The sequence below is a fragment of the Antechinus flavipes genome, chromosome 2 (assembly GCF_016432865.1).
Source record: "Antechinus flavipes isolate AdamAnt ecotype Samford, QLD, Australia chromosome 2, AdamAnt_v2, whole genome shotgun sequence".
NCBI classification, from domain to species: Eukaryota; Metazoa; Chordata; class Mammalia; order Dasyuromorphia; family Dasyuridae; genus Antechinus; species Antechinus flavipes.
In genome coordinates, this window is record NC_067399.1 from 21,898,740 (window position 1) to 21,914,819 (window position 16,080).

At 64.4% G+C, this 16,080-nt stretch overlaps 1 protein-coding gene across 1 annotated transcript in view; it reads left to right on the forward strand.

The window, feature by feature from the left end:
* The window catches only part of EXOC6B (exocyst complex component 6B), a 507,603-nt gene extending 491,769 nt beyond the window's left edge, over positions 1-15,834 (forward strand). The window contains exons 21-22 of the mRNA XM_051974280.1: positions 9,415-9,527; positions 11,347-15,834. Coding sequence (XP_051830240.1) covers positions 9,415-9,527; positions 11,347-11,473 — 240 coding nt within the window. The 3' untranslated portion in view covers positions 11,474-15,834. The remainder of the gene's footprint in view (positions 1-9,414; positions 9,528-11,346) is intronic.
* The last annotated feature ends 246 nt before the right edge of the window (positions 15,835-16,080 follow it).

A 16,080-nucleotide genomic window follows, 5' to 3' on the forward strand; every position in this document is an offset into this window, starting at 1 on the left:
TTGGGACTTGCTCAGGGTCCTCCTTCTCCCCCTCAGGATGGGTGCAAGTCTTGCTGGCTCCAAGGCCGTCTCTCCATCCATGCTGCCTCCCATTATTAGTGATGGACCCCCAAATAGCGGGTGCCCCAGAATCTGGCACTTGAGGTTTCTTTAGGGTTGGGATGATGATGAGATGCTGACAGCAGACGGACACTGGTATTCTCCAAATCCCGGGAGTGGGAGTACTGGAATGGGGCAGAAGAGCATGGAGGAGGGCCAGAGGCTTCCGCCATCTTCCATGATTGCCAACCCCGATAGAATCTGAGCAATCCCCTAATGGCCAGCTCCCGATCCCTCTGGAGGCACAGCCTGGCATCGTAATGGGAAGATGAGTCATTCCTCCTCAGTCAGCGAGTTTCTTGGGGAAGGAACTTCTGATGGGGAGGGAGTTTTGCCAAGACAGAAGGAGACTCGGCATCAGGGCGGTCTCCTTACGAGTCACTGCCCTGTCCTCCCGGCCTCGCCAGCACCGGTCAGCCGCGCCTGCTCGGCTCCGGCCAGTTGTTCCTCCAGCTCGGCCCTGCCTCCGGGCGGCTCCGGCTCCCTTCAGGGCCCAGCTAAGATGCCATTTCTGCCAGAAGCCCTTCTTGGTCCCTCTTCGTTCCAGTGTCTGCCCGCTGTTGATTATCTCCCATTTCTCCCCACTGGCTCTTTAACCTTAGTGGTTACCCGTGGCGGGCTCACCCATTAGACTTCAAGCTCTTTGAGGGTTCCTGCGCGTCTTTGTGTCCTTAACTCTTAGCACAAGAAGCACTTAGGTTGCACTTAGTAGGTGCTTAATAGACATCGACTGACCATGATCCTTTGGGGTTTTCAAGAAGTCACCCTTTGTCCTGAGCTTCCTTTGGACCCAGAAGCCAGCCACCAGCCCTTGGTCCCCAGCCAGTCATTTCTGTCACTGTGGATCCCAGGCCACGACAGCTTTGGAGCAGCTCTCAAGCCCCCAGCGCTGCCAGGTCTGCTAGTTAATGCTGCCCGGGGACCCCTCAAGACCAGGCTGACGGTGGTTTGCCCACAATTCCAAGAGGCATCTTCAGGCTTCCACGGCCTGTCCTGCTGGCTCGCTTTGTCTCCTTATCATCCCGACAAAGTGAAGCTTTTGCTCTTCTCTGGCTCCGGCCTGAGCCGGCTCTGGACGTGACATCCTTGGGACTCTCAGAACTGGCCCCAGTATTTAGTGTTAGCCAGAGGAGCTTCGCTCGGACTCGAACCCCCTCCTCTGGAAGGGAACCGTTGGGGTCCCCTAACCCTTCGTTGTCTTTGTAGACCCGTCCTTCACGCAGCCCAGCCCCAGGCGAGGTGGCGCGGGCCCGGGACCGCGGCAGGTGGCTAGGGCGGTGCTGCCGGGCCCACGGCTTGGGACGGGGAAAGTTGGAGAGAACACCCGGGGCATGGGCCCGGAGGGGGCAGAGGGGCCCTGAGCCCCGGGTGTCGACACCCTGTCCGGAGGGCAGCGGCCTGGCCCTCGGGGAGCCCATGGTTGCAGACAGCCTCGGTCACAGCCCGGCCCCGAGGACATCGGACTTTCTCTTTGGCTCCCTTTCCCTCCTTGCCAGAGCTGTCCAGAGTGAGAGGTCATTGCATTTCTTGGCCCCCCACCCACCCAGAATAAAGAGAGGGAGGGGGAAGGGGCACAGACGCCCTGAGCAGAGGGACCCTCCTGTCGCCACGGGCTCCTCGCCCGCCCCAGAAGTGGAGAGAGCGCTCCTTGGTAGTAGAGGCGAGTGCCTCAGATGGAAGACCTCTGGTGGGGGGCTGGGGGAGTCGCCCCTGCCCCTCGGGAAATCTCTTTCATGACGTTAGGGTCGTAATTCCCACCTTGAAGACGTACCCTCATCACTGCTGCCACAAAGTCCCCTCTCCTCCCGAATCCTAGCAGGAAAAGGGCAGCCAGAGAACGTGCCTGCAGGTCCCAGCTCAGCCGCGGGCTCCTTTGGGGACTCAGTTTCCCCCTCTGCCACACGAGTACATGAGAGCGTCACCCCCAGACTCTGGGGGCTCTCTCCGACCTCCTGCCGGGACCCTTGTCTTGCTCTCTCCATCAGCGGGCACTGGCCCAGCCTCCCACAGCCCAAGAGCGACGTCATTGTTGGCTCCTCCCTCACCCCCGTGCCCAGGCATTTGTGGAAGGCAGCGTGAGCAGATGTCTGTGGGCAGAGTGGGAAGCCAAGGGGCCGGGGGTGCCCGTCCAGGGAGCTCTGACAGTGGGAGGTCCGGGCCCGGGCACAGACAGCGGGCCTGATGAGAACCCGGCACCTCCAGGGGGCTGGGGCTAAGGGGGCGAGGGGTGGTGACACTGAGAGGAAGAGCAAGGTAATACAAGTGTGAACAGCATCGGTCAGTGCTCCCCCAAACCCCCGCTGCTCTGCTTCCTGCGTGCCCGTTCTCCAGGTCCGTCATCACTCAGGAAACAGTGAGCGAGGGCCTGCTACAGGCCGGGGATCCAGAGGAAGGCGGGGACGGGCTCAGGGACCTACAAGGGCCGCCCGGGATGAGGTGGGGAAAGTCACTGGGGGAGACGTGATTTAAGAAAGGTCGGGAAAGGCCAAACTGAGCCGAGGAGAGAGAAGGACCTTCCTGAAAGTTAGGGGAGACTGGGGGGATGGTGGGGCCCTCGAGGGCAGGGGGGAAATGGGGAAGTGCAGAGGGGAGAAAGGTGATGCGCTCAGTTTCAAAGGTGATGAAGGTTTTCGCAGGAAGCCCAATTTGAGAGTCCCGTAGACACTCAGCCAGGCCCCTCCCAGCCTTGGGCCTTCCTCTCCTTCTCTTTATTTTATTTTTAAAATCCATTCTTTTTTTTTCAGTTCCACGCTCTCCTCCTCTCCCTCCCCACTGGCTCAGGAAGGAGAAATGTGTCAGGAGTCCCATGGTTCCTTCTGGGGGCCGGGAGCACAGTTAGCCAGGAGTTGCCTGTTGTATTTATCGGAATTGCAAAGCTTTTTCATAATGTTGTGAGCGTGCACGTCGTTCTCCTGGTTCCGTTGATTTCACTGTGCATCGGTTCCTCCAAGTCCCCCCAGGTTTTCTGGGAAACCTTCAGTAGCCGTCAGTAAATCCCCTCTTAATGAGCCCCCCCTTTTCCCCCGGAGAAAACCAGGGCGCGGCCCTTTGGTGGCGACTGGTGCTGGAGTGGGCGGGAGTCCCCGGGCAGCATCTCGGCCAGGCGCCCTCAGATTCCGACCCAGGGATCAGGGGCTCGTCGCCTTCAACTGGGAAGGGATCGTAAAGACCGTCTGGGTCCGGCCTTCGCCGGACGGATCCGGGAAACAGACCCGAGCCAGTGGCAGGCAGTGTTCCGCCTCTAGCTTGGGCCTGTGGGGTTCAGGGGGCCTGTCCCACTGTGGGCTTTTCGGGCAAACCGCACCGATCCGGTCCCGCGGAAGCCTCCTGACCCACTTCTTCCCACGTTTCCTTTCTCTCCCTTAAGTCCCTCTGGCTGCAGCTTGGAGAGCTCCCGCACCGGGGCCCCACAGCTCTGTGCCTCAGTTTACTTCTCTGTGAAATAGGCCCCTCTTCATGCGCTCCCGAAGGCGGCCGGGCCGGGAAGGGCTTTGTTTGCACAGTGCCCGGCTCGCCACCGACACTCCATAATTCTGACAGAACGCTGCTTCCGGGCCCTCTCTTCCCAGGGCGGAGCTGGCTCCCGCCTGGGCTGGCGTCCAGTTTTCTGTGGCCAGCTGCTGTTGCTTCTGGGCATCCCCAAAGAGGAGGAGCAAAGCCATCCTGCCAGCAGCCGGCCCCGGCTGGCACCCTCTGGGGCGGCGCTCCCTGAGCGCGGGAGTCCCGGCACCCCCCCTCCCCGGACCCTGGGCCCCAGGGGGTCCTCAGAGAGGCCCCCAGCCCCGTGCTTCGGCCCCGACGGGCACAGCCTGCCCAGCAGAGCCCCGTCCGGAGCTGCCCCCCGCTCTCCAGAACGGCTCCCGGAGGGGAGGTGGGGAGCCACCGAGGGGCCCGGCTCTGGGTGACCCCGCTTGGGGTTTCTTGGCAAAGCTCCTGGCACGGTTTGGGATCACTTTGCAGATGAGGAAACTGAGGCAGACAGGAGGCTTGTCCAGGGTCACACCGTCTGCAAGTGTCGGAGGCCAGACTAGAATCCCAAAGTCGAGTCTCTGACCCAAACGGCAGCTGGGCCCCTTCTAGCTCCCTGTGGCCTCTGCACCCCCTCCCAGTCTCCCCATTCCCTCCAGGGCCTTTGTCCTGTATAGGTGTGAGAGTGGGGGCCGAAGTGAGAGGCCCCCACCCCCACACTGCCTCCCGAGAGCACCCCCTGACAGGCTTCCCCGGGGGTTCCCCTTCCCTTAGACGCTGCTCGAGGAAAGGAGGGAGAGGAAGCCGGAACCGCCCCTTTCTCTCTCTTCCTCCAGCAGCTCCGGGGGGACAGCCGGGGAATTCGGGGGAGTCCTGGGGGGCCACTTCTCACCCCCAGTACAGTTTTAAGAGATGCTTCAGCAACCGTGAAGGCCGGCACGTACCCCCCATTTCTGCTCCTTGTGGGGGCCCCCTCTGTGTGGTGCTGGGCCCCCATCTCTCCCTGGGTCTCCTTGGAGCCTCTGCACCGCGCGCAGTGGGGAGGGGGACAGGGCCGCCCAGAGTGTGGGTGCGGACCCGGGGCCGGGGGCGTCTCCTCGCAGCGCCCGACCCTGGGAAACCCCTCGAGCTCCCTCAGCTGTGACCCGGGGTAATAGCCCTGCCCTGCTCCTGCTGGGAGGAAAGCGCGGCCCCGGCGGAGACTCCCCTCAGCGTCCTCATGATGACATTTGTTGTTCCGCGAGTTAATCCTTCCCATAATCGCCCGGTCCCCTACCCAGTCATCGCTCTCAGCGCGGAGCACCCCGACTAATTAGCCCATTTACCGCCCCGGTAAACAAGCCGCCCGTAATTATTTTCGCCATTTGGGGCTGGGAGAAGGAGCCGGCTTTGCCGACTTAGCTGTTGCTTCATTCGGGCGGTGCCCAGAGGTCCTTCTGGCTGCTTACGACATCCTCGGTTTGGGGGACTTGCCTTGGTCCCGGGGAGCCTCCCTCTGAGGCCTGCCCGGGCCTCCCGGTCCTGGGGGCCCAGCTCTGAGGGGCCCGAGCCCCCTGCGGGTGGGAGGCCGGCGGGACGTTCCAAGGAATCAGGAGGATGGAGGACCCCGCGTCAGGGAGACCGGTAGTCCTCGGGGCCCTGCCCTCCCGCCGGGAGAAAGCGCTTCTCGCCCAGGCCACGAGGGCCCCTTCTGAGCTGGCCCGGAGGAGGGCCGCACAGCCCCCGTGCTGGGACCCCTAGAGGGCACCAGTGGGGTACAGGGAGGGGCCAAGAGCACTGGGGGGCCCGAGGCTCCCTGCTTCAGAGGCCCCCAGCACCCCCGGGCTGCCCCCCGATTTCCTCTGTCAGCCTCGTGCCCTGCTAGGACGAGCGGGTGGGGTTGGGATTCGGACGCCCCAGGACCCACGAGTCAGCGACTCTCTGTGGGAAAGGGCATTTTCCAGGGATCCCTTCCCAAAGGGGCAGGGCCGGGCCCTCAGGATGCAGTGCCCTCCCCTCCGAGTAAGCTCAGAGCGTTAATCACCCCGCTCCAGAGCCCGGCTTAACAGCAGGAAACGCGAAGGCGGCCGAGTTCTCCGCAGGCGATAATGGGGCTTATCTGCCCGGCCCTGGCCCCAGAGGATTATCTGTGAAGCTGGAACCCCAAAGGGGGAGGCTGGCCATGAGTCATCCCCAGAGGTCACGCTGAGGTGTGGAGGGGCTCCCCCGGACCCCGAGGCCCGCGCCTGGGCTGCCTGTCGTGTCCCCCCCCCATCAGCTGGGCAGTGCCCCTTAATCACAGGGGATGGTTTTCCCTCGGGGGCAGGGGCCGCAGAGCAGACCCGATTGCTCCCCAGCCCTCAGGCTTGGGATGGGATGAGCTGCATCTCCCCTTCCCGGCCTCTCGGACCCTTTTCGGAGACAGTGTCTAAAGGAGGCGGCGGAGGCTTGGCCTGGATCGGCCCAGGAGCCGTTTCCTTGTGGCAGAGTTCTGGAGCAGCCCTGGAGCACATCCCTGAGTGCGCCAGGGTTCCCCGCGTCCCTAGGCCGGCCCACTGGCCCGGGCGCTCCCCTCCTGGGCTCGGAGCCGAGCCGTCCGGGACGCTCACGGAGAGAAGGGTCCGGGACGCTCACGGAGAGAAGGGTCCGGGACACTCACAGAGGGCTTTGTTGTAATCAGCCCGGGTGGGGAGGGAGGGGGGACCCGGCCCGCATTTCCCCCTGCTCCGACTTGGCTGCTGCTCCTGGACCTCAGAAAGGTTCCCTGAGCTGTGGGTGAGCAGCAGACCATCTCCTGCCGGGTGTCCGGGGCATTTCGAGGGAAGAATCCAGGGCAAGAGTGCAGGGAAGGGGCCAGCAAGGCCCCCACAGCAAGCCCTTGTTTGTGATGAGCGCCATCTCTGCCCCGGGCTTCGTACAGATTGTCTCATGACATCCTGGGAGCCCATTTCACAGATTTGGGAGCTGGGGCGAACCCAGATGAGGTGACTTGCCCAGGCTTCCCATAACTAGTGCCTGAGATTGGATTTGAACTCAGGACCTCCTGCCTCTAGGCCTACCTCCATGAGCGCTCCAGTCCCTGCTGGCTGCCTTAAAAGATGGGGAGGGGTCCTTTTGTTGTGGCTCAGTCATCTCTGAGGGCCCTTGACCCCCGGACCGCACGCCCTTCTCTGCCCAAGCTCACGTTCCTGGCTTCCATGACTCCATTTCATCCTTCGTCATCCCCTTCTCCTTTTACCTTGGGTCTTTCCCAGCATCAGAGTCCCTCTACTTGCCGACTAGCACAGCCCCTGGAGAAAGTCACGGGCCAGGAGCGATGTCCCAGCTCCCTCGGCTTCCACACCAGGCGCTTCCTTCCGGGCTCTGCTAAGTGAGCAGGAAAGGTGCCAGTCTGGTCTCCCCCCCTTCCCTGCCTGTCTGGTCTGGGGCCACCCGTCCCTCTAGGCCCTCGGGACGGGGAGCGAGCGCCCACAGAAACGCACGCCGAGCTCGTCCCCTCGGCACCGGCCGTCTCAGCCTCCGTCCCACGTCAGCCCCGGCTCCCTCAGGATCGCCACGGGGTGGTGCTCACCCCCAGCCTCATTTCTCCGTCTCTCCCCTGCGGGTCCTCCCGGTCTCTGTTCTGACCCACCCCCCCTTCTTTAGCAGCGGCCCCGGCCCTCATGGAGCGTGCCGGCCGGAGCCCTCGCTACTGGACGCTCCCAGGCCTGTCTCATCCTGTCCTTGCCACTAAAGCCCCAAACCGCAGGGTCAGCCATTGCGCGCTCTGCCATCTCCCGCCCGCCACCCTTCCCTGCTCCATCTCAGGGGCCGAGGCGTGCGCTCTCCTTCCCAGAGCGGGCCCGGGAGGCGAGAAGGGCTCGGGAGGTCGTCTCCCAGGAGTCCGGAGGGGAGGGACTTCTGATGACCCCCCAGCCCCAAGCCCGCAGGTTCATGGGTTCAGTCTGGAAATCCCCTTCAGGCTGCCTGAAAGGCACGTGGAGGTGAGTGAAAGAGCCGTAGCTGGGGAGAGTCGCTGGCAGGGGGGACCCATGGTTGGGCGTGTCAGGGCCCCACTAAGTGACCCCTTATCTGTGCCCTCCACAAAAAGTCAGAGGAGGGAAAGGCCCCCGTGGGCAAGTGTCCATTGTATGGTGGCAAAGCCTTGGAATCTTGGGGATGTGCCCATCCTTTGGGAATGGCTGAGAATCATGGGGACGGTGCAATATACTGAGCTGTCCAAAGGGATGAAGGGCCAGGCTCGGAGAATCCAAGGAAAACCCGCATGGGTGGGTGCACCGGGATGTGAGCCGGAGCACAGTCACCCAGATTTTGTAAAGCCAACCAACCACAGCTCCAAAGGAGTCCTGATGGAACACGGCTCTCCAGGCCAGCCCCGGCCTCGGAGACAGATGAATGCAGATGTGCTTGTCTTTATTTTTCCCTCGTGGCCGATGCAGAAATTGTGTACGCAGAGTGACTGCGTAGTTGTCAAGGCCTGTGTTTTCCCTTAACTTCTCAATAAGGGGGAGAGAGGAAGGAGGGAGAAAATTCCAAGTTTAAAATAAAATTGAATGAGAAAATGTTTAAGAAAAATTCATCATCTTCCTCATTTCTTATCATCATGGCAATACCCTGTTACGTTCACAAATAACTTATTTAACCACTCCCTACCCAACAGACCGGGGTTTTTTCTTTTTTTTTTGGAGGGGGCTCTAAACAAAGCATTTGTGTTTGCTCCCCAGACTCTGCTGCTCCAAGTATCTCGGTGGCTGGGGGGCCTTTCTTTTTGTCATTGGCATCCTTGAGTTAAACGCCAAGTGTGGCGTCCGTGGGTCAGAAGAAGGGTACGGGACCCAGAGCTCCTTTCTCGGAATCATTTCCCATTGATTTCCAGCTCATCTTTCCCGAATCCCTCCAATGGCAGCTATTGTCGGTGTCTTTGCCGATTTGCCGGAGCTCCGGGAGAGACTCGAGGGGCATATTAATTTGCGTTTCTCCTAATATTAGTCATTGGGAACATTAATTTCCCGCGGTGTTAACGACTCCCAGTCCTTCTCGTGGGCAGCGCGCTTCTCGAGGTGGTCGGAGCTCGGCCGGGAGTCGCCGGGACAGAGCCGTACGTGCGTTGTCAGAGTTGCTCGTGGCGGTGTTTTTTTTAAACTTTTTATTGTGAACTTAATAATCATCCACAAACTTACCCTTTTCAATGCTTTAAAGGAGCAGGGGAGACCTAAGAAATTGTGACTCTGTTAGCATTTGGGACGAGACGCGGTTCGATCTCAGCAGGGGGACAATTGAAATCGTTACTGTGTCAGGACAAGAGCATCTTTAAAAAAAAAAATTGATTGTTTTTCAAGATCAGACTTCATCTGGTGTTCAAGGGTCTTGGAGGGGGCTCTGGGTCGGGAGCCGGGAGACTCGAGTCCGGCCGTGTGGCTCTAGGGAAGTCGGCCGTGGGTGCCTCGGTTTCTTCAGCTGTGAAAGTAGCGATCGTAATTGTACCCGCCCAATGTGGCTATTGTGAGAATTAAATGAGGTGATATCTGTGAGGCGCTTAGCACAAGGCCTGACACATAGTAGGCACTTAAAAATGCTTGTTCCTCCCTCCCTCCCTCCCTCCTTCTTTTCCTCCCTCCCTTCCCGCCCACCCTAGGTCCACAGACAGGAGGGGTCTCAGAGCCCCTCGAGCGCTCATTGGCAGATGATGACTCTGGGCCCCAGGGAGGGGGGTGCCCCCGGCCCTGGCAGGGAGTACGGGGAGGAACGTCTGGGTTCCAGGGGCAGCCAGCGTCCGGCCTCGCGGGGCTTTTCTGTCTCCTTGGTAACGGAGGTGGGCCAGGCTCTGGCTCGTGATCAGTCTAATCCCGGGCCTTGGCTGTCTTGCAGCTCTTGGATCTCTTCACCCAGTGGGACTGGTCGACGTACCTCGCTGACTACGGCCAACCCACCTGCAAGTACCTGCGGGTCAACCCGGTGACGGCCCTGGCCCTGCTCGAAAAGTGAGTATCTCTCGGGGGGAGGAGAGGGGCGGGGGGGGCAGGTCGGGCCAGAGCCCTCCAGGAGCAGCTGCCCGAGGGAGCCGGCCCAGAGAGGCCCCGGATCGGGCCCCCGGCCTCTGAGGAGATGGGGGAGCCCCCGAAGCCCCTTCCCGGGCCCCCGGCCTTGCTCTGAGCTCCAGGTTCCCAGAGTCCTAAAGTGCTTGGAAAGTGGGGGGCGGGGGGCCCAAAGCCCAACGTTCCCATGTGCAGGGTCAGCCAGGCTGACTATTGAAAACAAGCTGAGCTCCCTCCCGAGGGTCTCTCCTCGGGCCAGCGTCCCCTCCACAGGAAGGGGAGCTCGGGGCAAGGAGGAGGGGCACCATGATTCGCCTGGCAGCCCCCCCCCGCCCGCCGGGCCCTCCTGCCGCTGCCCAGGCGCCTGCTCCCAGCTTCCTTTCTCCGGGAAAGTGCCGGGAGTCGGTTCCTCGGCCCCCCGGGGGGCTCGTCACAGTGGGAGCCCCGTCCCGGAGAGGCACCGGGACCCAGGCGCGTGCTGATGGCCGCGGTCCCGGGGGGCACCTGCCACCCCGGGAAGGCTGGGCCGGCTCGGGGGCTGGGGCCCGGGGCAGCCTCCTTGCCATTGTAACCGAGTCTTTGTGGTTCTCTCCCCGCCGGGACCCCCTCACCCAGGATATCCAGAGAGTAAGTAGTCGGCTGGGCCTCCGCCCTCTCCCGGCACCGGGTCCTGCTTTCTCCCCTTAACGCCCCCACTAAAGAGCGCGGCGGCCCCCGCTCAGTCCCAGCTGACCCACTAACCCCGGAGCTCTGGGCGGGGACGGGCGGCCGCTTCCCCCCCTTCCCGGGGCTGCGGTCGGGGCGGCTCCAGCCAGAGACGGGTCCCGAGGGCGCGGGGCAGCCCCAGCTGGCCCTGAGAAGGCTGCCCGGGGCCCGGCCCCGCCGGCAAGGAGCCCCCGAACGTGGGGATCTCGGCAGCCCCGGAGGCAGGTGCCATCGGGGCCTCCCTCTCAGGAAGCTGAGGCCAGGGAGGGTCGGAAGCTGGATTTGGGTTCAGCTCTCCCCGACTCCAGGCCGGCGCTGCCCCCACTGCGCCTCCGGACAGCGCGGCTCTCGTGTCCCGGACCCCGGCCTCATTATGACGCCTCGAGCGCAGGGCCGGGGGGGGGGGACAGGGGGGAGGGAACCAAGCCTGGGGGGGGCAGCCTCCCTCCCCAGCGGCCGCCCCACAGCCTGCCCTGGGACTCCCGCCCATTGCCCCCATCCACCCAGCAGAGGCAGACGTGGTCCCTTGATGGCGTCTCGTGTCTCCCATCCTCTCCCTACGGGGCAGTTTAACCGTCCCTTCAGTTGGTCTGTGCCCTGCCGAGGGGCCGGCCCCGGGCACCAGACCCCTGCCACGCTCCTCACGGCCCTTTCTCGGCTGCCACGTCCCCCTGCCGGAGCCGGTGCCCGGGGAAGGGCCAGCCCCCGAGGGGGCAGGGGCCCAGGCAGCCTGGAAGGGGGACCCTCGGTTTCTCCTCCTCCTCTTCATTCTCCCCCATAACCTCGCCTTCGAGCTTTTCTCTCCCCTGCTTCCCTTGAGAGCCACGGCTCTGGTTCTTGCTTACTAGCTCTGACTGATGGGGTGGGAAGGGGCGGCCCCTCTGGGGTCCCCTCTGGTTCTTGAGGGGCGAGGGGCTTTCCCCGCCCTCCCCCCGAATCCACACTCTAAGGACGGGTCTCTGAGGCGCCTCGCAGGGGCGCGCAGGGACCTCCCGTGGTGCCCCCAAAGCGGGCCCTGGCAGCCCCCGCGCCCCCTGACTGCGCCCTCTCCCTCCCCCAGGATGAAGGACACCAGCCGCAAGAACAACATGTTTGCCCAGTTCCGGAAGAACGAGCGGGACAAGCAGAAGCTCATCGACACCGTGGCCAAGCAGCTGCGGGGACTTATCAACAGCCACCACTCGTGAGGGCGGGGGGCGCCCCGGGGGGCCGGCCTCGGGCGCTCCCGGAGGCTCCAGAGAGAATATATGTATTTTTTGTATGCCTTCTGTACAGTAGCCACAGACCCCCCGGAGCCGAGCGGGGCGGAGGGAAGGAGCCGGGGGCGACCGAGTCGGGGGCTCCTCCGGGGGTCCTTCCTGCCCGCTTCCTGCTCCCTCGGGCCGGCCCCGACTCCCTGTGCCCATCATCGTCGCCTCCCAATGTCAAGTCCGGGGCGAAGGACCCAGGCCAAATGCAGGGAAAAGGGGGTTGTCTATAACACCGGGGGCCGTGCCCTCAGCGGGAACTAGAGGGCGCCCCGGGAGACCCTCCGAGAGGCAGTTTGGCGAGCACGAGCCCCTGAGGCGCAGCCCAAGACCCTGGTCATGAGCCCCACGGGAACAGGAACTGGCTTCTGTGCCAGCGTCCTCCCCAAACCTCCTCCCCTCTACCCTCTGGAACACGGAGGAGCACAAAGCTGCTCCTGTCTGTCCCTCCCCCTCCCCTTAGGTGCCCCAAAGGCAAGCTCCTGCCCCCTGGACACAGACCCATCCACCCAACCTTCATGAAGGTGGCCCTCCTCCCTGCGGCCCTCCTCCTACGGCCCTCCTCCCTGCGGCCCTCCTCCCTGCAGCCCTCCTCCTTGCGGCCCTCCTCCCTGCAGCCCTCCTACGGCCCTCCTCCCTGCGGCCCTCCTCCCTGCGGCCCTCCTCCCTGCAGCCCTCCTCCTTGCGGCCCTCCTCCCTGCAGCCCTCCTGCGGCCCTCCTCCCTGCGGCCCTCCTCCTTGCGGCCCTCTCCCTTGGAAAGGCACCTCTGGGGCCGGGGTCCCTGCTGACCCTCCCTCAGAGTCACCGTGCCCTGGGCCCTCGGTCAGTATCACTCACGTTCTCCATAATGAGGCTAAAGGGTCCCCCTCATTCACATTCCCCGAGAGCCAGCTTCTGCCTGGCCCCAAATGGGGCCCTTCGGCCCCCGGGGGGCTCGGGTCTCTGGGGGGCCCCTTCCTCCAGGGCGGCCTCTGAGCCCCTGACACTCCTCCCTAGAGAAAAGCTGGGACCCCCGGCAGCGCCCGGACCCCCGGGGCCTGGGAGCAGGAAGCCCGACGAGCCGGGCCACGGGAGGGAGACGCTCGCTCAGTCAGCGCTCGTTAGCCTCCCTGCCCCGGCCCCTCCCGCAGCCCAGGAGCGATGGGGAGGAGGGGGCAGGGAGCCCCCCACGGGGGGGGGGGGCGCACCAACGGGCCACGACTGCTGGCAGAGGCGCCTGAGAGCATCAGCGAGCAGCGCCAAGGACGCGGCCCCGCCCCTCCAGCTTTGTTAGTGGGGGCACAGGCTCATCCCACGGGGGCTTCCCAGCTGCTCGCGGCTGCTGGAGGCCGGGGTCTCCCCCCGTCACCCTTTCTCCCTCATCTGTCCGTCTGTCTCTCCTTCCTCCCTGTCTCTGTCTCCTGTTTATTCCCAGACCCCCCCCTCCACGTTTCCATCATGTCTTACTAAACAAGGGAAGGAAAGACCCCCAGAGTTCCCTCAGGAGAGGCCCCCAGACTGAGGGCCGGGCGGGGCTCCCTTCCAAAGGCTCGGCCTTGGCGAGGATGAGCAGGGGCCTGGACCGCCCCGAGGCGGTCAGTCACTGAGGCCCCTGGCCCGGAGCTTTCCCACCAACTGCAGCACGGGCTGCCCGCTGTGGGGTCCCAGAGTACGCTGCCCTCTATCCCCCCGTGCCCTCTGCCCCCCTGTACCCTCTGGCATCAGGCTCCTGCATCAAGAGGAAGGGAGGCTCCCCTTTCTTGTAGCAGCCTTCGGGCCGGAGGCCAAGTAGCCCCAGGGAGTCAGGGGCCACAGCTGAGCCCCCCCCCTCCCTCAGGTCCGTCCCCAGCCCTTCCTGCTGCTAAGGACCCTCCCCCCCCGCCCAGGGACGTAGGGAGCTGCCATTTCTCTGTTTAAAAGAACAAGTGTCTTGCTCTAGAAAAATGAACTTTGAAGTTTGTTTTTTCCAGTACCCCCGCCCCGCCCTCGTCCCCATGGGTAAGACTGGCATTCTGTGCCACGGCTGAGACCCGGCTCCTCAGAAGCACGCAGCCTCCCACGCCTGGCGGAGCAGACCGGCCTCGGTGCCCCCAGCTGGCAAAGGGAGGCTGCCCCGGTCCTCCCTCGCGGTCCTCCCTCGCCCACTCCTCCCGAGACGGTCTCCTCAGGGCCGGCCCCTTTGCTGAGTCCACGTAGACTCCAGAAGCCCCTCGAGCCGTTGGCCGGGCCAAGCACTCGGATTGATGGCGGGTTCCAGAGCCAGAGCCGGGCCCAGCACAGATCCCACTGGTGGGAGGGTGGGGGTGGGGGTCTTTCTGAAGGATCCCCCTGGTTGGGCCCACGGTGCCCCCCAGACTGTAGGGAGCTCCCCTCCTGAGGGCAGGAGATGCCGGGGACCCCGGCCCCCAGTTCTCCCCCCGACACCCCAGGGAATGGCCGGCCAGGGGGAGCTCCCTGTCCCTGGAGGCCCCGAAGGGCGAGAGCCGGGCAGAGCTGCAGCGGGCCCCCTGCCGTGCCCGCCCCCAGCGGGGGGCCCGCGCGTCCCCCTCAGACCAGCAGAAGCACCCCCGGCTGCCCTCCTCCTTTCCCCTCATCTCACCCGCCATCTTCTCCCTGCATCCCAGGCCCTGGGTCTCACCCCTTCCCCCCAGTTTGTTAGGGAGGGAGGTCTGGGACCCGGCTGCAGGAGGGAGAGCTCTCGGACTTCCTGGCCCGGAACTGCCCCAGGTCCGCCTCGGGCGCTGCCCCCGACTCCCCTGGGGGGCCAGGGCCCAGCCTCCAGCCCCCCCAGTCACTCCAGCTCTGTCTTGGTTCATTTTTTCCTCCCCCCCCCCCCCGCTGTACTTGGGGCCCCGGAGGCGCGGTGACGCCGGCTCCCTTCCCTTTTTGCACACACTTATGGGGATGGGGAGACCCCGCTTGTCGGTGGGAGACCCCGACGCGCGGCTCGCAGACGCACCTGCCAGGAAAGCGCATGTTTCTTGTTCCTCGGTTTCTCCTGTAACGCCCCATAAACCCGACTCGCGTGTACCTGGTGAACGGAACGGCGGAGCTCTGTCTCGTTCTTCTCGACCGCTCGTCCCGGGCTCCCGGGGCCGGCCAGCCGGACGGAGGCCCCTTGGGGGAGGGGGCCCTGGGGGGGCGGGCTGGGGGCAGCGGGATGGACAGGTGGGGGGCGGCCTTCCGGCCCTTCCTGGCCTCTCTCCGGGCTCGGGACCTTGCCCATGAGCACAGACACGTCCCCCCGCATGCACACGGCACACCGCGGAGGTCTGGCCTAGCGGTTAAGGCTTCAGGGCCCGTCCGAAGCCCCCTGGGCCTTGCTTTGCTGCCGGGGACCCCTGGGGCCCTTCCCCCTGGCTCCCCACCCTGAGCATTGGGGGCCTTTGGGCCCAGTCCCAGCCGGTGGCCCTCCCGGGAAGAAGGCCGCCACCCCAGGAGCCCCCCCGGGACCCCTCCCCGATTTCCTGTCCTGGCCCAGGCCCGTGGCCTAGTCTCCACATCCCTTATAAAAGGTTCGCTCGGGACCCACGTGCTGTGGACTCGGGTGAATTGCCCCCCAAACCAGCCCAGGATCTGGGGCCTTTTCCCAGCTGCTGGGGGAGGGGCTCACGGAGTCGGGCTGGCGCAGGGAGACCCAGAGAGAAGGGGCTCGGACCGCACCGGGCCTCTCCTGGCCGGTGACTCAGCCAGACCTCTCTGAGGCTCAGTTTTCTAATCCGTGAAATGGGATCAGGCCAGGAGGCCTCTTCCAGCTAGATATTGCGCGGACACGTTTACAGCAGTCACACCGGGTGGTCCTCCCGGGAGGAGGGCAGCTCTGGCCCGGCCTCCTTGCGCAGCCCTGGGGGGTCATCCCCTCCTCCTGTGCCTGGAGCATCAGTGGGCACGGTCCCTGGGGGGCAGCCCCTCCCGGCTTGGTCCGGATCAGTGTGGGGGCAGGGGAGACCCCCTTGTTAATACCTTCGGGAGAGCCCGGGAGCCGGCTCCGTGCTCGGCTCGGCCCGAGCTTCCCCCTGACGCTCGGGGCGCTGTGGGGAGCACCTGCTGGGCACTGTGGCAGCCACGATTGTGCACCTACTGTGTGCCCAGAGAATGCCCCCAAACCCTCCCGATCCCTGGAGAAGCTGCTGTTCCACCGGAGGAGGATGGACGTCGTGTGGCTGATCCCGGGCCGGTCACTTTGTGGGCCCAGGGACAACATGGGCGTCTGCCAGGGGACCCCCGGGGCCGCGGGCGGAGGAAGCGGCCCCGAGATTGTGAACGAGAGTCCTCATTTTACTGGGGAGACGGTCGGGCAATAAACGTTGTCTCTCCTGCGGCTTTTTCTGTTTTTTGAGTGGACGACGATCCGAGACCCCCGAGACCCAGCAGTGGCGGGAGGGCGGGCGTCGATGACCCGGCAACGGGCCCAAACAGGAAGGCGCTGGGGTGGGGGTGGGGGGGTTCTCGCGGAAGTGTCGGCGGGCACGTGGGGGGCATCTTCGGGTGGGGGGAGGAGGAAAGGGAGGACCACGGACAGCCGGGGCTGGATGCTGATTCCTGCCGGATCCTGCGAGTGACGGGG